Genomic DNA, 27,619 nt, shown 5'->3' on the forward strand with positions numbered 1-27,619 from the left:
GGACTCTGTTACCCAGAAGGCTGAGCAACCAGGAGGCGGCCCGCGCCGGTTAAATTCTAACATTTATAGGCAGGGTGGCGAGATCCCGCCCCGGAAATGCGTGTTTTAGCTTTCTGTGTGCTTAGGTGCCCGAGCTACTGAGGGTCTAGGTCCGGGCAGCCGAAGAGTGTGGTAGGTAACGGTCGTCAGCGCAAGGGTCATTTCGTCGCTGGGAAGGGACGGCCCTCGCCCGCGGTGATGGTGGTGAGCTATGCCCGTGGTCCTCAGGGCCGGGACCCGGGCCCAGCCCAGGCTCCTTTCGATGTGCTGTCTTTCGTTAGCTTCCCCGACCCGCGCTCGCGGGCCTGTAGGGCTCTCCGACAGGGCGTGCAACCGGAGTTGGCCTGAAGCCAGTCCACGCTTTGTTTTCTGGCTCCTCCCCTCCCGCCTCTCCCGCTGTCTCCGCCCTATTCTATCTTCCCAAAGAATGTCTGTACTGGGAGGGATCCCCTAGCGCCCTCGTTTTACCAGTGAGAAAACTGAGGCCTTAAGAATTGACTTGTCCAAGGTCACTATCCGTATTTTAGGGGCCAATGCGAGATCAAGCTCAATATTCTAGGAATGGTACCGACCAGACCTTAGAATTATTTTGAAAATGTTAGCCTCCAACTACACAGGAAAACATTTCTCAGCCCTTTCTCAGCCCTTCCTTTTTCCTGTTCCACTCAAAAGAATTTTTTTTCCCAACTCAAAACTCAGTTGCCAGCTTGAGTTTTCGTATAGGCGAGATGGGACACAGCAAAAGTGGTCCCAAGTTACTGACAGATTATATGCAGTAATGTTAGTCTTCCAAGTGTTACATTCTAACCTCCCTCTCCTTTCTGCATTACTTTGGTTTTGTTTGTCTTTTTTTCCACTGAAAATTGAGAATATTCTAAGTTAGGAATTAGTTTGAGATTTGTTTTTCCCTTATCCTACCAGCAAGCTTTGATGAAGAGCATACACAGACACACACTTGGATTGGAGCTAGTTTGGCTGTTGTAATTCTGGGTACATCCTACTGAAAAGTAAAGCACTTAGAGCCTAATCTGTAACTTTGATTTTTCACCAACAGTGCTTATTCTTTTATTAGTATTTAGGTTATATGGTTTCCCCGAAATTTTGAATGCAGTTAAGGTGCAGATATGATTAGCAGTCAGTTATGATGTGCTGTTAAAGTGTTTTGGGGCTGCTGGGCTCAAAGTACATGAGTTCAAATCCTGCGTTCACCACTTTCTATCTTGGTGCCTCAGTTTTCTCAATTGTAAAATACAAATTATGTTAATTCTTACATTAAAGAATAAGTTTTGGGAATTAAATGAGGTTAAAAAAAATCAATGTGTTAACCCAGTACTTGGCACATAGTGTTGCATAAAAGTTACAGTAGTTATTATTATCCAAAGACTCGTTAATAAAGAGTATGTGGGGGAAGAAAAATTGTAAAGTGAGTTAATCAGTATGACTTCTTGGGATGCAGTAAATAATATTAAAAGTAATGACATTGTTAACACATTGTTGAAATTTATCATCCCTTCAGTTGATAGAATGTTAAATGTGTTGGGATGCTTACCTGGAGGACTTAGAAGAAAATGCTTTGTATGTGTTCTGTGTCTGAAAATACATGTTGATGTTCAGGTTAGCAAGATGAACAAAGATGCGCAGATGAGAGCAGCGATTAACCAAAAGTTGATAGAAACTGGAGAAAGAGAACGGTAAGCAATAGATTGTGTTAATAAACTACGTTTAACATCTTTAAATTATAGTTACGCTATATGTAAGAATCTAAATATCAAGGAACAAAACTGATGTCAATGGAAGGAATTACAGAAAATTGAGATTATCAAGAGTTTCAATTCCTAACATCTATAAAAAATAGGTGTGTTCAATATTGCATGCTGAAAGGAAAGTGAGTCATCTAGAAAGATGAACAAGGAATGACTGTCTCTCAAAGAATGTATAATCTAATGGAAAAGAAAAAAATACCCAAATAACTGCAATTAAAAACATAATGCTACCCAATTTTTAACAGGGAGATAATGTGGTAGAACCAGTTTCAGTTACTACACTCTCAACTTTAGAGCAGCATGTGCTGTTCCTACTCTCTGAAATTTCTTCTTCCTCTGATCTTTAATTCTGGCTCATCTTTCAGGTCTTAATTTAAACATCACCTCTTGCAGGAATCTGTTAAGTCCCAGATACCTTCTTCTAGCCTAGCATTTAATCACATTATATTATAACCACCGGCTTTGCTTGTTTGTGTCCTCCACTATAATCTAAATTCCTTGACAGTAGAAGTACCATTGTATCCCCAGCATCATCCCTAGCACATAATTGGTCAAGGTAAATATTTGAAGAATGAACAGGTTTGGAAGTACTAAACAGAGACTCAGGAATCAAGAAAGGCTTCCAGAAACAGGGTGAAAAATTGCATAAGAGAAATATATAAGGAATAGGAGGGATCTTTCAACTCTACCTGGGGGGTTAAGGTAATCAGTTACAAAATAGTAAAAGAGTTACTTCAACTTGGGAAAAGGATTAGCCATTCTTCCAGCCAGTAAAGGACAGAAGACGTTCTAGGCAGATGGAACAGTATGCAAAGTCACAGAGATTTGTTACAACATGATAATGTTCTGAGGAGCTACAAAATTAAAGCTAGCAGGTAAAGTGTGAAAGTGATGTTGCTTTAACAGTGGACAAGAGGATTGGATTTTGTATAAGTCAGAATTCTTTCATTTGTAAATGATAGAACTCAGAAACCGGTTTAACCAGTGAAATATATAAGCTCATCTAAGTACAAAGTTTAGAGCTTGAAGTTGCTTCAGTCTCCACTGGGTCCAAGCACTCAAAAATAGTTACCAAGAATATGTCTTTCTTTTTCTTTCTCAGCTCTGTTTTCCTCTGTGTTGGCTTTATTCTCAAGCAGACTCTACCCACAAGGTGGCAGAGATTAGCAGTTCAGAATTCATATCCCTCTGGCTCAGACTACCTTTCTCCTAGTAGTTCCAGCAAAGTACCTGGCGTGATTACCATCTTACTTAGGTACATAGGCCAGTTATGATCAACCTTGCCTAGGTCTCATTTCCATTTTTGGAACCCTATGCAGATTTCTTACACTAAGAGTGGTGTCAAAAAAAGGTCAGGAAAATGGGTGATGGGTTTGCAGAAACATACGTTGTTGACTTTATCCTTGGGCGGTGGGAGTCATTAAAAGATCCTAAGAAGGGGAGTGATGCATCACATTTGCTCTTTAGGAACATTAGGCAATGTGGAAGATAGACTTGAAGGTCTGGAGATAGATTACAGAGGAACGTGTTAGCAGATTATATCAGATTAAAAATGAAAAACAGCAAAAAAATGGAAAGGAGAGCTTATCATTTTTTGAAGTAAAAGCAGCCCTCAATATGAGAAATGAGGAAGAAGACATCCAGAACAATGCCTTGGGGAACTGAGAGGGTAGTATTAGCAGTAATGAGGAAAGGGTGTTATTTATTATTGTTTATTTGTTTGTTCATTCATGCAGCTTAAAATTACTGAGTTTCTACCATATGCTATGTCCTGTTAAGGTGCTGGAGATACAGTAGTGAACAAAATAAAGTCTGTTCTTTCATGGAGCTTACATGAGAGAAGACAGACAATAAGTCTGTATTATGTAGATGGAGATAGTTCTAGAGGAAAAATAAAACTGAGAATAATGAGATGTGTATTTGAGACAAAAAAAAAAAAAAAGAAGAAGGCTTCACTGATAAGAGCTCAAAAGGATATGAAGGAATGAGGGGACTCCCAAGAGCCAAGGACCCAAGACAGAAGCTTGCCTGGTATTTTGATGACCACATGAAAGCTCATGAGCCTGAATAAATTGGGTGAGGAGAAGAAGAGATAGTCAGAGGCATAGCTGGGGATGGGGAAGATCATGGAGGCTTATTTAGGCTGTAGCATAGATTTGGAATTTTAAGTAAATTGGGAGGCCACCAGACCATTTTGGGCAGAGGAAGGAGAGCAAAGTATATAAGGGAGGGAGCAGGGGAACAAGTTAGGGGCTTTGGTAATGGTCCAGTCAAGAGAAGAAGGTGCCTTGGACTAGGGGAATAATGGCAAAGATGGTGAAAAACATTTGAATTGTAGTATGTATTTAAAACTGGAACCAATAGGAATCACTCCTATGTATTATATGTATAGTGTTAACAGAGTTGCTGAGTGAAGGATGCCAAGTTTTCTAGCCTGAGGAACTAGGATGGACAATGGCTTTCTGACAGGGAGAATAGGTTGAAGTGGGAGAGAAGCAGGAGTTGGGTTTTTTGGCCCTATTAAGATGGAAAGACCTAATTAAATACCAAGATGGAAATGTCACATAGCGAATGTTTAGAAATACTGAAAGAGAAGTGGTTTGGTTTGGGACATGACATGTTCAAGCTCTGAGAAATGATTTAGGTTGAAGATTGAGGATTTGTAAGAGTGGGTATGGCAAAAGGATAAGAAAATATTGGTAAGAAAATATTTTATTGCACCCCTGATGCCATTAGTTGCTATACACATCATTATTATTATTATTATTATTTTTTACCAGTAGGGAAAAAGAAGATACTGCCAATTAAATTATGATAGGCATACCAGTTACTGAACTGTTGAAATGTAGGGAAAAAACAGTCTTAGAATCAATGAAATACCATACTTAGTATATAATTTAGAAGGTTATTGGAAAAAAATTGAGGGGAAAGGTTTTGAGGTTAGAGAGGGATATGACTGGGGAAGTAAGAGAGCTAAAGGATAAGAATCTGTAGTCAAAGAATAGATTTTGGAGTTTGAAGATTTTGAGGTGCAGCTGCTTCAAGCTCAACTAACTCCATTTGGAAGTTGTACAAGACCCACAATATTCCTGTTGGTGGAGGTAAGTAGGAAGTGTATGAGAAGCTAGAGAGTAGAGTTTCTTGAGAATTACTGTACCCTATCCACTTCCTTTAGTTTTACTGATGATGAAAATGAAGTCCAGAGTTGAAATGAGTTGCATAAGATCAAAGAATTATTTAGTAATAAAACCAGGATTAGGTCACAGTTAAAGTTTTTGAGATTAGAAGGCAGGGAATTTTTAATTGAACATTTGAGCTTTTGCTTCAAACATTCCTATCTAAAATATTGCACCTTGTTAGAGTTTAATATGAAAACATTTTCTTTTTCAACAGCCTCAAAGAGTTGCTGAGAGCTAAATTAATTGAATGTGGCTGGAAGGACCAGTTGAAGGCACACTGTAAAGGTAATCAGTTTCATTTACAAGATAAGCTAATTTCATTGTTCTTGTTGGCTTGGGGTTCACTAGGAAAATAATAGACGGTGTTTTAAGATCTATTGAGTGCCGAACATAATTTTAAACCGATAGAAAATTGAATCTTCTAGTAGTGATTTCCCCCTGTCTCCTTTTGGTAAGCATAATTCCTGAATCTTTAGAAATTTTCTTTGTATTTTTCTTAAAACAAGTGAGGCAAGATTTTTTCTGGCATCAAAGTATGCATTCCAACCTTTTTCAGTGTGCCTACCCAGAGTGAAACATCAGTTATTCCTGGGTTTTAACTTTATAACAGATTGAACACTTTATGATTGGCAGCCTCCGTAGGAATTACATCTTCTGGCTTTAACAGTGTTATTTTTGAAAACTTTACCTATAAAAGCTCTTAGGTAATTATACTTATTTTTTTAAAATGTAGAATGGAAGCTTGTAAAATTGCTAGGTATCGATGATGATGCCTCTAGATAGATTATACATGTCATGAGGATGAGTCTCTTCTGGCTTGGCTGTGGTATACTGGAATTCTGGATATTTTCAGTGAACTCCCGTTATATTGTAATGGTTTCTACAATTAATGATAGTAGTGTTTATATCACTAATCCTAAGAAGGCAGTGTGGCAAATTAGAAAAAGCATAGTTTTGGGGGTCATACAGACCTTAAGCCTCGGTCGGGTCACTTGTATGTTAAGCCTCAGTTGGGTCACTTGTATGTGGAAAAATGCCCAGCCCATTAGATTGTTATGAATATCAAATGCCATAAATCACCCAGCACATAATAGCGTTCCAGTAAATGTTAACTCCTTCCCCTCTTCTGTTTCCTTTGGCCCAGCCTAGAGAAGAGAAAGGAGCAAAGGAGTTGTTCTATTCTTTAATTTTGGGCTATGAAATTACAAGTTAGACTCAAATAATAGCTTTTTACCTGTTCCATACATTCAAGAGCTGGTATGATTATGGTGAAATAAGATCTGTACAGTTATAAGTTTCCAGCTTTTTACACATAATTAGATTTGACCTTATAGTTCAAGTTCATTCTAAGTGTTACAATAATTGTTAAGTTACAGGTTAATTAGCTGAGAGATGAATAGGCTTTTAAGATTTTGATCTGGTGAATACTTAATGTGTTTAAAGTTGAACTAAATCTTCATTAGAAAAGAAAAAAAGAAGTGTCCTCTTTTTTTTTTTTAAAGACCAGTCTGCACTCTAAAAACATGATCTTAACCCTTCCTCTATGAAAATCTTTCTTACAGATAATGATTTTAAATGATATGATTTGTTTTTTGCTTTTGCATAAGAGGTAATTAAAGAAAAAGGACTAGAACACGTTACTGTTGATGACTTGGTGGCTGAAATCACACCAAAAGGCAGAGGTAAGGAATACAAATTGTGTGAAAGGAAAGGTGTGCTGAAGACGTGGTTCTTTTCTCTGTCTTGCTGGTTCAGCTTTTCTTTCTTTTTATAGAGAAAAACCACCTTTCCAAAATTATTTGGGTACTTGCATTTCCTCATTGGGAAAGATTATAATTGCCTACCTGCCTCTCTAGCCTAGTCTTGAGTAATAAATGAGAGGTATAAAATATTTTTGCACTCTTATATATACAAATGTAAGTTGATAATGGTTGTTAAAACAGGTAATTTTTAAAATGTGGGATTTTGTAGAGGCAAGTGTCACCTGAATCTAGGATTTATAAATTTTATTAGATACGGCCCGATTTCACTTACTTAAGAATTCAAAGTTGTACTCCAGCCCCAGAGTCATTGCTCTTCTGCTGCTTTTCTTTTTAAAAATAAGTAAAGCTGTGTCTTCTTAAGTGTCTAAATTAAGAATTTGGTAGCTCTAAAACTTCGTGTTCTGGGTAATCTGTATTTAAAATTCACACTACTATCATTTCATTTCCTTACAGAAGGCAAAGGAAAGAGAGGAAATACTATATTAACATTGATGATATGTAATAAATATTAAGTTAGGAACTACATTACATTGTTAGCTCAGATGTGGTTACATTATTTGCACTTATTTTGGGAAAGGGTTTCTTTTGGTAATTTTAAGTGGAAGCAGATAAATTAGATAATCCATCTAATATCTATTTTCTCACACAGAAGTAGTAAAAAAAATTTAAGTGTAAAAGTAAAAAAGTTTGAAAATTATTACTAGAGAATACTAATTCTCTGAACTACCTGCTGGGAAAGAGCTACAGAATCCTGGAGTCCTTTCCAGCCATCCGTAGGCCTGTTTACAGCTAAAAAACAAAATATGACTTTTTCATTAAGTATGTCTCAGGGAAAGAAAAACAAAACAAAACGCAGTATTTATTGTTCCCCGCATGAATTTACATTTTAAAATAATTTTCTCCAATTTCTATTTTCCTTCTGTAATTTATGCTTAAGCTGTTAACATTTTGGAGCTGGTTATACAGGGTAGAAATTTCCTTTGCTTCTCCTTCAACACTGTATCCTAGACATTTCAGTCCCTTAGAGCGGCACTGGTAGAAAATGAGCAAATACAGAACAGAGAAATAAAAATAAATCTTTTCTTTTATGTTCTTAGTCTTTTATAGTCAAGATAAGTATTTATTTTCCTTTTTTAACTAAAATACAATAGAATTGACCACGTCTTAGTGTGCAGTTCTGTGAATTTTATACACATGTACAGATTCATATCACTACCCTCCTCCCCACAAAAAGCTCCCTCAAGCTATCCGTTTATAGTCTTACCTTATCCCAACTCCAAGGCAGCTGATCTATACTCCCATCACTGTAATTTTTATTAAAAGTGTGTTTAATATATGTACTGGTCACATTTCCAGTGGTCTTGAATTCATTATCTGGCTTTTATTTCTAGCAGGCTTAAACTAAAAAATCTGTAATGAGGAGTATGTGTCTTATTTAATTTGTGTACTTATTTGTGGAATTCACTATACAAATACTGAACTGTATCTGAAATATTTCATTTCCTTTGGATATAAGCAAGTAGCATTAGAAGTTTTAGTTAATTTCCTATTGTCCTTATTTATTAGTAGCCAAGAAAGGGGAAAAAATAGTGTAGATTCATTTATTGACATTTTTAAAATTCGTTTATTGACATTTAATAGTATTTCAAAATTACTAAGAGTGGTGCTCTAATTAAAATTTCAAAGAGCATGGCCTTTTTTTTTTAATGTGATACTCTGAATAGATAATAGTCACATGGTTCAAAATTGAAGAAGTAAAAATACCACAAATGTAACTCCTGTTGCAATTTTTGCATCCTTGCTGAGTCAGAGTCTGTACACTTATTTCAATACAGTATTGGCAAATTACCTTCCCGAGAGTGTGGTACCAATTTATGTTCTCCACCAGGTAATATGAGAGAGCCAATTTTCCCATCTTGCCAACACAGGATATTACTGACCTTTGGTTTTTAGCCAATATGATTGGCAAAACATGCTGTTTGAATGTGGTTTTAATTTACATTTCAGTTATGAAGTTACACCCTTTTTATGTTCAAGAACTGTGTTTCGCCTTTTCTTCATCTCTTTTGCTCATTTTTCTATTAGTCTGATATTTTTCTTATCAATTTGGAGAAATGTAGTGAGAGATCAGCCCATTCCTGTGAGTGTTTTCCCACTTTTTGTCTTTTGCCTTTGTTTATGGTGATTTTGACCAACTTATTAAATTGTCATTGTTGCATTAAGTCAGATTTATCAATTTGTTATAACCCTCTGTGCTTCAGAAAGGCCTTTTGCGCTCCTAGTTTGAAGGAGTATGTGTCTTATTTTTTTCTTGTCCGGGTGCAGTGTATTTAGTGCATTTAGGTATTGGATAGTTCACTCAATGAATGGGCAGATATATTTTATTTTTTCAGATACCTTTATCTCTTTCTTTTTTGAGACGTATGGCTTATTCATGAAATTATTTTATTGTTAATTCTGAATAAAATATCAAATACCAAATTGACATATATGAATTGGAATCTTCTTACTCTTATATTTTTATTTTTGTATTTCAGCCCTGGTCCCTGACAGTGTAAAGAAGGAGCTCCTACAAAGAATAAGAACATTCCTTGCTCAGCATGCCAGCCTTTAAGATTGAATTAGATTGTGTTGTTTTGTGGTTTTATTTCTGAAAATAAAACTTGCCATAAATTAGGAATCGACTTCCCAAAATAAAATCCTTTTTTGTATGATGGTATACAGTTTTCAGTAATGATGTATACATTGTATTGATTTTTTTCCCTAAATGTGTTATTTTAATAAATATCTCATGAATGAGTTTGAAGTTTCCTTGGATTTTGGAATAAAAGGGACTTTATTGATAATATACCGGATTTGTTCAGAGGAAAATTCAGCAATTAATACAGTTTAAGTGTTAAGTATGTACATATCTCTGTGCTAACAACTGAGGCGGAGTAAGCAGGCTCTTCTTACTGTCTGGATGTGGTGTATTCCTCTTTTGAATCTCTGCTATTTTATAATACATGTCCCATCTTGTACTACAGATGTCTTATTTCTGATTTGTTATAAATGCTGAGGGTTGGGACTGGGTCTTACTCATCTTTATGTGCCTTCCTATTCCTCAAAGAATTTACCATCCTATTGGAAGAGAGAACATTTGCAAACTGGCTCCATACCAAGCTCCTCTCACATACTCTACTCATCTGAACTTTGAGAGCAGAAACTTTAAATTGCATCCCCACATACTAAGGTCAAGAAAGAACTTAATGGGAAAGAATCTCCACCTGTAGCTTTATTCTGACATCAAGATTGCCAAATCCAATGGACTCTTGTCTGTTCTTATGTGACCTCTGCTGGAATGAGAATGTTGACCATCCTGCCACTTGGAACTTTCTTCCCACTACTCACATTGTGTATTCCTACTACTGGAAGTTCCTTCTGTGTCTTGTGGATACCTTTTGCTGTATGGGACTTCAGATAATGGTGTTCCTTAGTGTTCCCTCCTGGGCCCTCTGCTTGACTAATGATATACTTTTCCTGGGCAAATCCCAGAAAACTTGGGTTGGACCATGGCTTCAAATACAAACTTGTTGATAAATGGTAAATTGTTTCTCCAAACCAGACTTCAACCCAGCTTCCAGACCCGTATACCCAACTGCTATGGATCAGCTTTCTTGGATGTTCCATAAACAGCTAAACTGACCACAGCTAGGATAGTGACTTCTTTTCCTCCAGTAACTGCCCCTACTGTGTTTCTTATCTCTGTGAGTGGTACCTCCCAGACCTACAGATTACCAGAGCTTGTTAAAATACTGATTCAGAAGGTAAGAGGTATGGTACAACATTCTCTTGTTTCTGACAAGCTCCCAGTCAATGCTTGTGCAGCTGATGGAGGACCACTTTGTAGCAAGGTTGTCCGTTGTCCCCTCTGCCCTCCACTGCCTTAGTTCAGACAGATTATTGCAGCGGGCTCCTAATGTTTCCTGCTATAGTTGTATCATGCTTCCTCCAATGACTCTTCCACACTATTACCTAAGTGACCTTAACAAAAAGTCAAGCCTCCTCATTTTATTCTATCTGAAATTTCTCAGTGGCTCTTAGTTTGCAGTGCAAAATCAAGCCTGACCACAGCAACCAGGTCTGACATTTACTTCTAGTTACTCTAAAGAGTCCTCAAAAGTATCAAGTTATTGCATCCCTAAATACAAAAGTCCATAAACCTAGAAAGCCCTTTTACTTTTCTCATTCCTACTTTACCTTCAAAATTCAGCTTGAGTTGTTGCAAAAACATTCCAACATTCCTTTGTCTGGTTTAGATTCCCAACCACTCTTCTACAAGAAGCACCTGTGCATAATTTGTGTTCACTACACTGGTTATTGAACTTTGCATACATCTCCTGGAGGGAAGGAAATGACTTTATGACTTTGCATGATACGTATTTGTAGATGGATGGACAAGGGAATGAGCATTATGGGAACATAAAATAAGGTAAAAATACAATTGGGTATCATTGAGAAAAGACTTCGTGTTAATTTTTGATTTACTGTTCCAGAGATACAATTTTATATTTCTGATGAATTTATATTTTAAGTGTAGTCTTTGAACTAACTGGACTTAATTATGTAAAGTGACCTCTCTCTCACACACACACAAAATCACAAGACCTACACAAGGGAGTTTTTGTTTCATTTCATCTCTTATGAAGCAACAATCTTAAAGCAATGATAGTTACATTCATTGTTCTGTTTCTGTTATCAAGAAGGAAACAGTCTTAAATGGTACATCAGGAATGTTAACAGCAGATCTTATTTTATAGTACTGTATGTGAAAAACCAAATATTGCTTATGAAGGTATTTTAGTAGTTTAAAAGGAAAATGAGAAAATGAAAACAAAATATTTTGAAATGGAACAAAAGAAAGTTGAATTGAAAATACAGTAATTGAAAGTACGAAAGAACATAGTTTTAAAGTGATAGTGCCAAAAACTGCCCACCCTACGCCCACCACCTCTAGGTTTGACTTCTTAGGAATGTCTTGTTTGCATCTAGAACCATTGGTATCTTTCAAATAAACCAACTTCTTGACTCCCATCATTGATTTATGTAAACTAGGAATACATTTTTTAAAGATCTTGCACCATTCCATGCTCAATGTCTGGAATTCAATAGGAGAATACTGTTACACAACTGCACTGGGTAAGTAAATTACTAATTAAGATTACTAGAAGCTTCTCTTGTATAGGATTAAAGAAGATCCAACTAAATTATTTATGTAATCACTTTGCTTTGGCGTTACGAGTGTATCATTTGTTTGAGCAGTGCCAAGCCAGGGCCTGGGTGATACTGGGGATTGGTAATTGGATATGGGACTTTTCATAACTTGATAAAAGTCTCCATCTAACTTGAGAATTGTGACAGCTGCTCAGTAGCTGATGTTGGAAATGATCCAGTGTGTGTGTGTGTGTGTGTGTGTGTGTGTGTGTGTGCGCGCGCGCACGCGCGTGTGTGTTTTAACCCTTATTGTAAATGGATATCTCATATTACTCAGTGACTTCATAAAACCCTTCATATTACCATTAGAAACCACACAAAAGTCATTGGATGAATCCACCAAGAAAACTAACAAGTGCAGTCAGGCAATTTGAGTTCTAGTTCCATCTATGACACTGAACTATCAGTAAGACTGACTCTGCTGCATAATAGGTCTGATAATATTATCTGGCAAGAATGTAAATAATTACAAAACCGTTACTACTATTAATAAGATAATCATAAAAGCAATACGGATTAGAGTTACTCCTAGGAGAAACTCTAGAAATATGTAATTATTTACTATGTGTTTTCTAGATTTGTATAGATAGATGAATTACACCCTATGTGGAAAATAGCTGCTTTTATTTTTCAGGAATTTCTATATAATATCACCATGATAATACCTACAAAACTGAAGATAACCAACATATCTTGGTTGGAATAGAATAAATATAGTAGCACTTAGCAGGGAGGGTTGAAATTATCTGTAGTCCGTTTACCCTCATTCTACTATTAACTCCTCTATGACATAGACTGTATACCATTTATCTTTTGACCCTAAGTGCCTAACAGAATAAATTCTTGATAAGTTCTTTTAAAGAAATGAATAAATAAATGCAATAGAGAATGAAATTTGGCATGTGCCTGTTTATTCCAGACTTCAAATTGCATTTGGTTGTTCTGCCTGTCAGCCACCAGAGGGCACTTGAAGCCCGTATTTTGGTTCTACCTGGGGCTCTCTCTATTTGAAGAGTGTTATTTCAACAAGCTTAATTTCCAATTCAAGCAAGTCAGATTTTTCAAGATGGAAGTGTTATTGAATTAAAACTTAATGTGAGGACCTCAGAATGTGCTTCTGGTATAAATTAAGATGAAGCTACTGTGAGATGTGTTACTTTACTGGTATCATTTTCCGAAGCCAATTCAGTGTTTCAGGCAGCAGTTTGATTAAAATAGCATATGCCATGACTGAAATAGTTCTCTTTCAGCTATTTTATCAAAAAAGACGAAGAAGCATAGTAAATTTTTAATAAAAAGTGAAAGAAAATTTCCAGTGTCTTCAATCCCTGTCATCGTGCTCCTCTTTTTATAGAGTCCTTCTAGGAGGGAAAAGTACTCATATTTTCCTTTTTCATACAATGTCAGTGTTTAAAAAAAGAAAGTATAAATAGAACATTACATAGTGCCAAGACCCTGTAGACATTCAATGGACGTTGGCTTACGACGACAATGGTAAAGAATGTCAGTTCATGAAGGCAGATGGATTCTGCACTCAGGGTGCTCCGTTGTTCATAAAATACAGGTATTGGTGCCGGCGCTTATCACATTCATAAATGCTTTGACTTTGTGCCTGAGATCACCAAAATTGAGTGCTAATAAATGGCTTTCAGTTACTGCATATCTCCTTAAGGGAAAATGATTTGTTGAGGGCACATCTTTGAGAATGTATCCTTTCTAGGCAGCTGCTTATATCAAAATTGGCCTTTGACAAAATAAGAGGCATAATGTAGAGTCACTGAAATAGAGACGTCCATTAAACTCCAGCCTGTGAGGCGTGCAGGCGATCTGGGTGGTGATACACATTGTGTAATCTGAGGAGCGTTCAGTTCGGCTAATACGGCATGTGAGCGCGCACGCCCGTTCTCTTCTCGGGGCGACCACTGATGGACTTCATGATTTCATTAGTCACTTAAAACTCCTACCTGAGAGTTGCCTATCAAAACCACGATTCCTTTCTGCTAGGGATGCTGAGAAGACGATAAGTATGAGACTCACGAGTGCTCTTCTTGGGAGGCATAACATGCCGTCGAAGTTACGGTAAAGGACTTCGCAAGTCCTTATGTATAATATATGCTGCACTTCGGCAATGGCGTTCCTAAAATAGTTTTGTGTGTAGCTGCTATCTCCCACATTTACCCCAAGCGTGAACACTGGGCTTTCAGCAGACCTGTATGGTGAAAAAGCACAAACGTATTGACTGATCAGCTGCCTTTCCTATGTTCCTGACCCAACGCTTTCATGTCAGGGAGACTAGAGCCCTCCGGTCACCTAATCACTTCTTTGTCGTTACCTTCACTCCCTCCGTGTTCTCATTCTCTTCTTACCCATTTAGAGTTGATGGTTTATCATTCCAGCTCTCTTACAATCACCGTTAAGTTCTCTCCCCTTTTCTTCCCCAGTCACACACGGTTCTGCTTAAATGAAGCCGCCCTGAGAGCTTACTCCCTGCATGCTTCTGATCACCTGAACTTTGTTGAAGAAAATTACACAACCTTCTGATAAGTCCCATTCTAACATAGCAACTACAACATTCTGAAAGACAGTTAACCTGGACTTATCAAAAATGTTAATGTCATGGGGACGCCTGGGTGGCTCAGTCGGTTAAGCGTCTGCCTTAGGCTCAGGTCATGATCCCAGGGTCCTAGGATCCAGTCCCACAACGGGCGCCCTGCTCAGTGGGGGGCCTGCTTCACCCTCTGCCTGCCGCTCCCCCTGCTTGTGCTCTCTCTCTTTCTGTCTGACAAATAAATAAATAAAATCTTTTTTAAAATGTTAATGTCGTGAAAGAATGAAAGATAAAAAAAATTGAAAAGGGAGAAAAAGGAAAGAAATGAAGGTCAAGAACTGTTTTATGTTAAAAAGAGAACAAAGAGATTTATCTTTAAAGGAATATGTCAGTCTTGATAAATAAAATGATAAAGAATATTATTAGGACACTCAGAAATTTTAAATATTGGCTATAGTATCAGTGTTTTAAATTTGCTGAGTGTTACATTTGTATTCATGAAGAATGACTTTGTTCCTGCTGATATGTTTAGGGATGAAGTATTATGTGGTAATTATCTTTCAAATGATTCAATGACAACAACAAAAGTATACACTTAATATGGAGAGAGAGAATGATAGAATCTAAGGGAAGGGTATATTTATCACAAACAGGATTGAAATTTTTCAAAATAAAAATTTTAAAGGAAATAATGGTCACAAATCTCAAATGAGTACTTTTCACTGCCCCAGAACTCTACTACACTTTCCTAGTATACACTTCCCACACCCCAAAATGCCTGTTTCACACTCCTCTTCCACTCTAACAGCTGCTTCATGCTTTACCAAGGAAGAGCAGCAATCAGACCAGAATCCAGCATCATCACATCATCAAAGCTACCAGCCTTCCTGAATCTGGACCCGGACTTCCAGGCTTTCCTCCACTTGTGCTCTGAATTCCAGCACTCTCTCTTTCTCAATAATTTCTCTCCTGAGGTTATTCGTCTCTAGACTTTTCCATCAGAAGTTTCCCCCTGTATTGCATCAGCCCTAACAGCAGTAACTTGCATCTTTTATAAAAAAACCATGTCTTGGTCACAGAGCTCCCTCAAGGAACAGCCCCATTTCTTTGCTCCCATTCAAAGCGAGGAAAGCTTCTTAACTAAATTGTCCACAGGTACTGTTTCCACTTCTCCTCTCCCACTCACTCACTCACTCAGTTTGGGGTTATGGAAATAGCCATTCCACTGAAGATATTCAAGTCGTGGTCAAGAGAAAGCGTTATGTTAATAACCTCTTGGCAGCATGGATAACAAATGACCACTCCCCTTCCTCAGACACATTCTTCTCTTGATTTTCATGTTGCGAAACTATCCTGCTTCTTCTTAACTCACAGCTGCTGTCTCTGTGTTTGCTAACTTCTCTTCTTCTAGACCTTGGACTTCTCAAACCCCAATCATGTGACCTAAGTTCTTCTCTGTCTCAGGGATTCTTTACTGTTTTGTGTTATTTTGGCACTCAAGTGAAGCCTATCAAGTCTTTCTAAAAATATATTTAAGTGCACAAAAAAAACTCTTAGAGTTACACAGGAAACTATATTAAAATATAATTATAAATATATTTCAAAATAAATGCATGATATTTATCTTTATTAACACAAGAATAGGGCAATGCATTTTAAATATGGGCAGACTTAAAATCATATCTTATTTTTAAAATATCAATTTAAAAGCTATTTATTTCTTAACTTGTATAACAACATTAAACATGAGGTGGTGTTCAACCAGACAACATATATATATTATATATACACAATAATATATATTATACATAAACATACACATTATATATATATATATATATTTACACACACACACATACACACACACATATATATATGCTATGTTGGACATTCCATCAATTTTAAATTTTTGTTTTAATGCTTATAAGTACTAAAAATATTGATGAGCTAAGGTACATATTTTTTTGCAAATGGAATTAAAGTTTCTTTAGCTCACTTTGCAAGGTCAGGAAAGCTTGTCTCAAAGAACACCAGGATTCTCAAAGGTTTTTTGAGTTAGATTTCAACTATAATAAGATTGGGTCCGAAGATCAAAGATCATGGTCTAGGACAATACCTTCAATGGAGTTTATATCAGAAAGAAAAGGATTGTGGATCTGTGGTTCAGCTTTAATACTATCAAGATAAAAGTAACTTCTGAAAGAATCCTCAATAGTTTCCAATTGTCCATGGATTTCTCTTTTGGAAGGAATTGACAGTCAGTCATCTGAGGATGAAGCACCTTCTCCAACATTTCAAAGTCCAGCATTCCTAACTGGTTGCTAATCCTAGAAACCTTATAATTTTTTTTAAAGCAGAAACCACAATGGACTTGAAATGAAAGCTTTATCTCGCTCATATGGTTAAAAATAACTGCCAGGTGGGCCAAATCATAGATAAATCATTTTTTTCCAAAGTGTTCTGAACATGGAGTTTCTTTTCTTTTAGAGAAACTAGAGCCAACTGTCCTTAATTCAGACAAGCATTTAAGTCTTGTTCTCTGGGAAAGTCAGTGAACTATTTGATAAAGATGTACTTCATATTCTGATCCTTTTTCTTGACAAATTTTTAAATTCAATTATTCAGAGTAATTATCAGAGGATACTGTTGATAACTCTTATACTTGTTGGCAAAGTCTCTCTCAGGATTGTAAGAATAGTCTTAATTCCTAGTGTATGTCCGTGTGAAAAAAACAAAGTGACGACATCATGAGATGCTTCCTTTTCCATTAAGGTAAGAATACTGGGTATATTACCAAGTATTACTGAAATCATGGGAGGAGTGCTTGGAGAAGTAATCTGTATAAAAATACAGAACAATAAAACAACTTTCACATCTTTGAACCTGTCCATAGCCTTGGTCAGTTCTAAAAGTGACTCACAGAACAAGAATTCTTCCAGCCACATACTCCAGGGGAGCAGTGAGGCTGTCAATTCCTCCATTGCTTGTTTCAAAAATTTAAGATATTTTTTATAATTCTACCCTGAATGAAAACATTTGACATGAGAACCTCCCCAAGATTTCTGTTCATTTGTAAACTTAGGAGTTTCCAGGTAAAATCTGAAATTAGCCTCTCTACATGGAGGTCAAGGAGAGATAGAAGGAAGAGGCAGGCCACTCCAGATTAGTAGTGGAAGTTTCAATAAGCGAGGGAACTTACATATGAGGATTGTCTTGGGCAGCAGCAGAACACGTAGATTTCTGTACTACCCGCCAGAATCTTAAAAGTTTATACGGAGATCTTAACCGGGTTCAGTGATGTATACAGTCCAGTTGGTCTCAACAACACCTCAATCTTTCAAGGCTTCATCCCTGTTCCCACTGTTCCCACTGTTTCAAGGACGCAGAAATGGTGGCAGAGGGTGCATTCCAAGGTCAGGGGAGGGAGTGAGGAGCCTCCGATTGCCTGTCTAGCTCGTGAGTCAGTCAACCGGTGGTCAGACCCTCTCCATCACCTGCTCCAACAATTTTCCTCTGTTCCAGTTCAAAGACCAACTTGAACATTTTCAGTAAATACAGCTGAATTACAGTCTCTCCCATTTTAAAGAACGTTAGAAAAAATAATTTTGTTAAATGGGAATTCCATTTGGGAAGTATCCTAGCTTTTCATCTTGAGATTTTCTTGCATGAAGAAAGTGCTATTTGTAAGAATTTTTACAAATGAAAACACTGTCTGGCACGATCTGTGAAAGAACTAATTGATAAGTATGACTTCGTTCAAATTTAAAATTTCTGCTCTGCAAAAGACACTGTCAAGAAATTGAAAAGACAAGCTACAGACTGGGAAAAAATATTTGCAAAAGGCATATCTGATTAAGGACTGCTATGCAAAATATACAAGGAATTTCTTAAACTCAACAATAAAAAAACAAACAACCCAATTAAAACATGGGCCCAAGACCCCACCAAAGGAGACATACAGATGGCAAATAAGCATATGAAAGGTTGCTCTGCATCATTATATTATCAGGGATATGCAAATAGATGAGATACCATTATACACCTATCAGAGTGACCAAAATCCAGAACACGTTAAATGCTGGGGGAGATGTGGAGCAAGAGGAACCCTCCTCATTCATTCCTGGTGGGAATGCAAAATGGTACAGCTACTTTGGAAGATAGTTTGATGGTTTCTTACAAAACTAAACATACTCTAAACCATGCAATCCAGCAATTACACTCCTTGGTATTTACCCAAATGAGCTGAGAAGTATATCCACATAAAAAATGCACATGGATATTTATAGGAACTCTATTCACAATTGCCAAAACTTAGAAGCAACCAAGACGTCCTTCAGTAGGTGGATGGATAATTACCTGTGGTTCATCCAGACAACGGAATATGATTCAGCGCTAGAAAGAATGAGCTATTTAGCTCATTAAAACTTAAAAGCATACTACTAAGTGAAACTTAAAGGCATATTACTAAGTGAAAGAAACCAATCCAGAAAAGCTACACACTGTATGATTCCAGATATGTGGTATTCTGGAAAAGGCAAAACTATGGAGACAGTAAAAAGATCAGGGTTGCCAGAGATTGAGGGGAAAGAGGGATGAATAGGAGGAGCACAGAGGATTTTTAGGACAGCAAAACTAGTCTTTTAGAAATTTTTTTAAAATTTAAATTCAATTTAGTTAACATATAGTATATTATAAGTTTCAGGGGTAGAATTTAGTAATTCATCAGTTGCATATAACATCCAGTGCTCATTACATCAAGTTGCCCTCCTTAATGCCCATCATCCAATTACCCCATCCCCCCACCTACCTGCTCTCCAGCAGCCCTCCGTCTGTCTCCTAGAGTTAAGAGTCTCTTATGGTTTACCTCCCTCTCTGTTTTTATCTTATTTTATTTTTCCTTCCCTTCCCCTATGTTCATCTGTTTTGTTTCAAATTCCACATATGAGTGAAATCATATGGTATTTGTCTTTCTCTGACTGACAAATTTCACTTGGCATATGCCCTCTAGTTCCATCCACATCATTGCAAATGGCAAGATTCCATTCTTTTTGACGACTAATAGTCCATTGTATGTGTATATTGTGTATGTGTATTTTTTTTTACAATTTTATTTATTTATTTGAGAGAGAGACAGAGAAAGCAGGGGTAGGGGAAGAGGGAGAAGGAGGGGGGGAGAGGACAAGCAGACTCCCTGCTGAGTGGCCTGACACAGGGCTCAATCCCAGGACCTTGAGATCATGATCTGAGCTGAAGTCAGATGCTTAACTGACTGAGCCACCCAGGCATCCCATGACAGTGAAACTAGTCTTATGAAACTTTAACAGTGTCCAAACCCACAGAATGTACAACATCAAGAGTGAACCCTAAATTATGGACTTGGGTGATAATGTGTCAATGTAGGTACATCAATTATAACAAATGTACCACTCTGGTGGGGGATGATGATGATGGGGAAGTCTCTGCATATGTGATGGCAGAGGGTATACTGGAAGTCTTTGTACCTTCTGCTCTACTTTGTGAGCCTAAAACTGCTCCAAAAAATAGTATATGAAAAAATGACCACACTGTAGCCTTTGTGTCTCATCACATTGAGTAGTACACAACTAATGCATTAGCATCTAAGACAGGAAGAGTATGTTTATGTTGTTATGGGTCTAATAATTCCTTTAACTAGTGATGAGCATAAATGATGTTTCAAGATATCTCCAACAATTATAATATTATATGAAAATATCTATGATTTCCATTGATATCATGGATACCAACAACACGACTGTGGTTTGTTGTCTACGTTATTAATTGAAGGGGATGCAAAATGAAGCTATAATTTTTTTTCCCCATCTAAGTTCATAAACATCAGCCCTCCTGAGATCTCAGCCTCTCTTATGGCTTCAAATGTCATCTATATGCTGCTGAATAATTCCACATTTTAGTTGTTTACTTAACTTGACATTTGCACTTGGTGTCTAATAATAGTTACTGTTTGTTGAGTGCTTACTATATGCTAGGCACTATTATAAGCATTTTACATTTACTAAGTCATTTACTTCTCAAAAACAACACTATCAGGTAACGTTCTATTCTCATTTTATGTAAAAAAGAAACCTGAGGCACAAAGATGTTAAGTAGTTGGTCCAAGGTTTCCCCGCTACTGAGTGGCAGAGTGAAACGTGCAGCCCTGGAAGTCTGCCTCCAAAGCTCTTGCTCTTAGCCTGTAAGCAACCCTTCTCCTAATCAGCACCTCAAACTCAAGTTGGACAAATCAGGTGTTTGGATCACCTATCTCTAACTGTACCTCCTCCAGGCTTTGCACATCATAGTAAATGATGCACCATCCTCCTAGGCATTAACATCCCAAACCTAAGACGTCCTAGCTTTCCCTTGCCCCACCGAAGCATTCCAAAATATAAGGACAGAAGTAAATAGCAATACTATCTCTAACCCATATCCAGGCATCTGTCCATTTCTCAACAATTCCAATACTTCCTTTCTAATTCCATCCCCATCATCTCTAGTCGAGACCACCACAATAGCATCCTAACCAGTCTTGTGTCCATTCTTGTCCCCAATTTAATCCCTTACAGAGAGTGTGCTCTTGAAGCACTCTTCCAAATCTACTCTTCCCACATTCTTCACCAGCAGTTAATGGCCTCCGTATTTCTAGATGTTGAGGACCAAACTCTTGCAGCTATGTTTACCCCCTCCTTTTTCTTCTTACCCTACATACTCTTTGTCAGCAAATCATATCAACTCAGTTCTCAAATATACACGCAGCCTGACTTCTTTGCACTACCAACACTGTTACCATCCTGGTCCAAGATGCCATTATTCTTGCCTGGATTATTTGCCTTTATCTCTGAACTGATCTCTCTGCATCTGCTCTTGCCCTAGTGCAGCAGAATAGCATTTGGTTGTTATTCTGAAAACATAAATTAGATCACGTCCTATTTTTGCTCAGTATTCTACAGTGGATTCCCATCTCACTCAGAGTCAATTACATGATCCTGCATGATCCTCCCATTACTTCTCTGACTTCATATCTTATACCATTCTGGCTTCCCTGCTCCTTACACATCAAACACACTCCCTAGTCACGGCAATGGCGTCTGTCCTAAAATGCTTGGAATGCTCTTCTTCCAGAAGTCCACGTGGCTAAGTAATTCCCTATAGACCTTTAGATCTTTACTCAAAATTCACCTTCTCTGTGACAACTTCCTGGTCCTCCTATTTAAAACTGCATCACATTCAATTCCACCCCCCCACACACACATGTGATATTCTTCCTTGCTTATTTGTCTCTCTCGGCACGTATCACTTTATAATGGACTATATATTTCCCTCACTTATCTTGTTTTTTGACTTTCTCCACTATGAATGAAGTTCTGTGAGGACAAAGAATTAAAAAAAAACTACTGCCCTATCCCTACTGCCTACCATATTGACTGCTTGTTGAAGGCATAGAAGAGAACAAACATATTCTTGTACGTATCTCCATTTGTTCATCATCTCTCACAATTAGGTCTAGATTCGAAATTAGGCCCCCATGCACAGCTCATTTTCCAAGTTAAGTGAATTAACAAGTGAACCCTTTATGCCTTCTAGCTCTGCAAGAGTTCTTACTCTTTATCACTTTCTAATTTGCTTTTATTCATTTATCTTTTTAAATAAATTGATTCTTTTTTTAAGATTTTATTTTTTTATTTGAGAGAGAGAAAGAGAGCATGCATGCACCAGGGGGTGTGGGCAGAGGCAAACTCCCCACTGAGCAAGGAGCCTGACACGGGACTTGATTCCAGGACCCCAGGATCACGACCTGAGCCAAAGGCAGATGCTGAACCGACTGAGGCACCCAGGCACCTTCTAATTGCTTTAAATGAAGGAGGAACAAATTTATCATCTGTCTCTTTTTTCATTATCAAGGCAGGCAGGACCAGGCAAAATGAAAACGGGGACTCCCTCATTCAAAAATTACTGAGGATTTCCGCAGAGCGTTGAACAAAGCATGGGGTCTATGAGACCACACATGTCATATGCCCATGATGTTGGCCCTAATAGCAGGGTTTTGTTAGAGCTGGAATTTTTTTAACTTATAAAAGCATGGAGTTTAATGATCAAGAGTTGCCTTTCCATGTCCATGGTCCATGATGAATCTGTATTATAAAGGTTTAAATATTCTAAAGATGAACACAATTTAAATCACTAGTTATGTAAACTACATAATCACTTTTTCTGGTTCCAAGTTGACTTTTTGGCTATACAAATTTCTATCTATTTATAATTATTTATTGTTACATTATCCCATCCACTTATGTTAATAATTTAAGATAAAAAATACCACTGGTGGGATCTTTTACTAGATATTGACTTATCATATAAATAAGCACTTTTAAAGGGAGAAATGTTAAAGATGCCCATTCATTCAAGAGTTGAGTAAAAATCTATGTATGCAAATTATAAGCTTGGCTTTTTAAGAAATTTAGGCATTATATGACAGGAAAGCAGACTTTTTGCTGAAATATCAACTTTCCTAAAGCTAATTAGCCAAATGATCAATTTGCTGAATGACCAATTTGCCAAATTTGCCAAAGTAAATGAGTGCAATTTAACATAATTAACAGCTTGAACCAGTTGGAGAAATATATAGAAAAATTATACACACATTTTTAATATTGACTATCACAATTGGATTGTGAATTATATAGGGATATATGTATATTTTATATATATGCTTGTTTCATACATATATACATTTATTCATACTTACATGTAGAGTTAACTTGTTATATATGCATATTATATGCAATACATATAAGTTACACATATAGTTAACTGGTTATAAGAAGACTAGTTATAAAGGAAGTATAATCTGGAAGGGACCATATGGTTAGTATGAATGAAGTAGAAAGATGAAATAGGACACAGTGGGAGTAACCACATTATATACTAAATATTGTATGACACTTTCTGGTTGATATACCCTGAGGATTTGGTAAAAGAATCTTAAAAAATATTAAAGGTTCGGCAAAACAGTAATCAACATAGAAAGGTTCCTAATCACTTATTAATATATCCAAAATACAGAACAGTTTTCCTCTTTGTTATAAATAACATTGATTCCTTTGACAGCAAACTCAGCCTATTTCAATGGTTCTTGATTTGAAACCACTCCAGTTATGACACGGGACAAAGTTTCTCACCTACTTCTAATTTATTTCATAATACTTTTGAATGACATTTCCTACCTTTTTAATTCTAAAACATTTAAAATATTTTAGTATTATCTCACCTATTCTTCATACTCTGTCCTAACTTATAAATTCAAAAGCATCTGAAAAAAAATCAGAATTTTGAATTAAATTGCACTTGTTATTTTTTAATGAAATCATCCAAAATTTCATTTAGGTCAACTTAATTTAATCCCAATTTGAAAGCATCAGAAAGAAATGAAAATTAGCCAAACAATTCCAATTTTTATCCCCACACTAACTTTTATTTTGTTTTTTGATACTGAAATACATACTTCTACACATTTCACAACTAATACATTGAAGTGACTATTTTTGTTAATGCTGCTAAATAATTCTTGGTAAAGTTGCTAATCATTGCAATACAACATTACAGTCTTTAAATTTAGTAAATTTGGCAAATAGTTAATCAGGAAATTGGCATTCAACTAGCTGATTTTCTGCTAATTGACCTACTCCCAGATAGAGGAGGGAAGGGTGAGTAAAGCATGCAGGAATACTAATTTTCAGGAAGAAGGTGTAAGTGAAAAATATGAGATAGAAGTGATTGGAGAGGTAGGAAGAAACCCAAGACTCTTCAGAGGAATGGAATTTCAAGAAAGATGTTCACAGTGTCACATGCTACAAAGAGTTCCAAGAGTAAGAAGGTCAATGGTACCTTGCAGGCACTATTTTCAGTACGGTGGTGACATGGGCAGTCAATTTACAGAAAATTATGAGATGAATGTAATTAACCAAATCTAACAACAACAAAAATTAACCCCCAATGAGATAGATATCAACTCCTGAAGAGCAAGGACCTAATTTTATTATTTTAGAGTTCTGTCTCCCTTCTATTTCTTTTCTCTTCCCTCTCAACAAGAGTAGTCAGATTTGGTAAATACAGGATGCTGAGTTAAATGTGAATTTCAAATAGACAACGAATAATTTTTAGTGTAAGGATGTCCTAAGCATTGCAAACCCTCGCTAGAAGCGTGCTAAATTGGGGACAATGGAGGGGATAAGAGCACTGGCTCTGGAGTGACTGCTAGTCCTCACTCTGCACTTAGTTATATGGCTGTGGGTAAGTTACTCAAATCTTCCAAGTGCCTCGAGCCACAGCTTGGAACAACGGGGATAATAACAGTAATCATAATTAGTAGCAATTATGGGGATTATTGCGAGCTGAAGTCTCTACAGCACTGGGTGTGGTGTTTGGGAAAGAGAAATCAATACATATAAGTATGGTTGTCAATTAAAGGAACAGCACTAATTTATATGAATGTGAAGGGGGAAAACGTGTGGGGCTTGTATATTGGATGGACTTGTAGGTCTACCGGGGGATAGTTAATAGCCTAGGCATGCAGACAAATGAAAGTATGTAGGCCTAGAATTTTTAAAAAGGGAGGGGACGGGATTCACACAAAACTTGCCCATTGATCCCTCTTACCAAAAGGAGTGGAGTCATTACACTTATGCGGACAGCCTGGAGACGTCAGCACCCAGGTTTGAGTGTGGAGGTCTGATGACCACAGACCGGTCGAGGCCGGTTCGGTTCTCCAGGGCTAGGGAGTGTATCCACGTGCAAATCCCAGAGGTGCAGCGGGACAGCCCGGGGCGGGGCGGGCCTCGGGTGGCGGAGTTCGCCTGCGCGCGTGGGAAGAGTCAGGCGCGCGAGCGAGTCGCGGTCCGGAGCCCTGCCCGGCGCTGGCGGCTGCTGCGAGCGAGCGGCGCGCGCACACGCTGCGCGACTGACGCGGCGATGGGACACCTGTGGCTCTTGGGAACCTGGGGCCTCTGGGGGCTGCTCCTGTGCGCCGCGGACCCCCGCACAGGTAATTCATCCGGGGCGCCAGGGAGGCAAGAAGTCCGTGCGGACGCAACCCCTGCTCCCAGGGCCGCGGGAGAGGCGGGACTGCCTGGCACCAGCCCTGCGCCCAGGCTGCGGGTGCGGCTGCGTGGTGATCCTGGGGACCTGGGACCCGGGACCTGCAAGTCAGACCTAACAGAAAGACAGACACACACACACACACACACACACACACACACACACACACACACACACCATATACACGCACCCACATCCCGAAAGAAGAAAAGAGGGATTATTCTGAAGTCGTAAGAGTTACTGCTTAAATTATGGAACCTCACGGCCCCCACCCGCAAGTGACTCAATTGAAAAAAAACATTGAAACCTTGCTGGGGATGGAGGTGGGGGACACAATCTGAGTCCTCTCTTTTCTTGGGTACCTTCCCCACCGAAGGGAGGGCAGTGTCCCCCAGTAAGACAAGAATGGGTGTCTGTGGCTGGTGTCAGTCACTTTAAGGGGCAGCTGCCCTCTGCCTTCAAAGTAATACCCAGGAGAGGGTTGGAAGAGACTGATAAGATAAGAAATTGGAGTTGTCGGTGGAGATAAGGGAGGATGAACCTGAGATAGGCAGGCGGGGCGCAGCATGGTCTTGGAGATAGGATCCAGGGGCCTCGCTGGAGTTTCCTGCTCTTGGCTGTGGGCTGCTCCAAGTTGTCAATGTACCGGAAGCAGGATCAGCCTTGGAGCTCTTGGCAAAGTCTGACCCGTAGTACAGAGACATTTGAAGTCCATGCTAAACTTCTTACAGGCAGGAATGAACTATATGATTGTAATTGCTTTAACCTTTTCTCATACATCTATTTCAAACAGTAATTTCTATAGCTTTTCTTTTTGTGTCCACTTTAATTTTTCCACCTACTTTGAGAATTGTTACTAAATCTAGTAATTACCAGATTTGTACAGTTGAAGCAGAAAATGAACTCTTTTAGCCACTGTGTATCTTTGAGTTGTTTTAAAGCATACTTACAGTTCTTCAGAGAAGCAGCTCACTCACTCCTGTGTTTGCATAGGCACCTCCCTCTTTCTGGAACTCTTTATTTCTCCCATAGTTGATCTGGTCTAGCTATTAATATTTGCCCTCCAAGATGCAGCAGGGACACCCCTTCTTTCAAGAAGCCAGTAGGACCCAAGCAGTGTGGATGAAATGCCCCTTCTTGGTAACCCATGGTAACCCTGTGCTCTCTTGTCACTCTGTACTGTCTAAGCTAAGCTTTTGGAAAGTCGAGACTGTTACATTTTTATATCCCCAGGACCCTTACACAGTTCATTGAATGAAATAGTGACCATTAGGGTAAGAATTTACTATCATCAGGAGGCTAAAAATCCCAGAAATTATCTTTCCTAAAGTCTTACTGTGTCACAGAAAACAATTTCTTCTTAAAACACACCATTAGCTTTTGTACCTGGACTATTCTTTTCATTTTCATTGATTCTTTGCATTTCTGATGTGCTTTTATAATGAATGACTTATTTCTCCACAGTGTTATTTTACCAGCTTTGTCTGCTGCTGTGTCGGCTGCTAACTATAGTTATAGAACTGCAGTTAGTTGAGCACTACATGAAATTAAGGGTTTAATAAATGTTTTATAATATGATAGGTAAGAATGATGAAAATGATCATGTATTATTCCTGCCCTTTGTGGCACCTAAGGCACCGCTTTGCATAAAGCCAATGAGTATTAGTTAAGTTAATGACTTATTTCCCTGTCAAGTCATTGGTTAGTAGAAGAACCACAAATAAAATATGGGTGTATTTACTTTCAGTCCTATAACCTTCAGGATGTTTTTCTTACAACATTGTAAGACATGGTACCAAATTTGATGCTTGAATTGAAGTACTTAACAATTTTACCTTTACTGTATTGTAATATCTTTCAGATGGCTCTAAAATCATTCCCAAAGTCACAGAAATAATACCTAAATATGGCAGCATAAATGGAGCAACAAGGCTGACTATCAAAGGAGAAGGTATGGTTACC

At 37.9% G+C, this 27,619-nt stretch overlaps 2 protein-coding genes across 4 annotated transcripts in view; both read left to right on the forward strand.

Annotated features, from left to right (window-relative positions):
- The first annotated feature begins 75 nt into the window (after positions 1–75).
- On the forward strand, positions 76–9,544 carry ENY2 (ENY2 transcription and export complex 2 subunit). 2 transcript variants are annotated; one of them, XM_026495560.4, is made up of 5 exons: positions 76–171; positions 1,654–1,730; positions 5,196–5,266; positions 6,589–6,663; positions 9,282–9,544. In XM_026495560.4, the coding sequence occupies exons 2-5, from the start codon at positions 1,663–1,665 to the stop codon at positions 9,356–9,358; spliced, it is 291 nt and encodes a 96-aa protein (XP_026351345.1). In that variant the 5' UTR covers positions 76–171; positions 1,654–1,662; the 3' UTR covers positions 9,359–9,544. The 2 variants fall into 2 exon arrangements, with proteins under 2 accessions (XP_026351345.1, XP_026351344.1); XM_026495559.4 differs by having other exon boundaries at positions 93–243.
- A 15,883-nt stretch (positions 9,545–25,427) lies between these two features.
- The window catches only part of PKHD1L1 (PKHD1 like 1), a 148,637-nt gene continuing 146,445 nt past the window's right edge, over positions 25,428–27,619 (forward strand). For both annotated transcript variants that reach the window (XM_026495557.4, XM_057307885.1), the window contains exons 1-2: positions 25,428–25,604; positions 27,519–27,608. In XM_026495557.4, the coding sequence (XP_026351342.3) occupies positions 25,532–25,604; positions 27,519–27,608 (163 nt within the window). In that variant the 5' untranslated portion in view covers positions 25,428–25,531. The remainder of the gene's footprint in view (positions 25,605–27,518; positions 27,609–27,619) is intronic.

The sequence above is a fragment of the Ursus arctos genome, unplaced genomic scaffold, assembly GCF_023065955.2.
Source record: "Ursus arctos isolate Adak ecotype North America unplaced genomic scaffold, UrsArc2.0 scaffold_6, whole genome shotgun sequence".
Lineage (NCBI taxonomy): Eukaryota > Metazoa > Chordata > Mammalia > Carnivora > Ursidae > Ursus > Ursus arctos.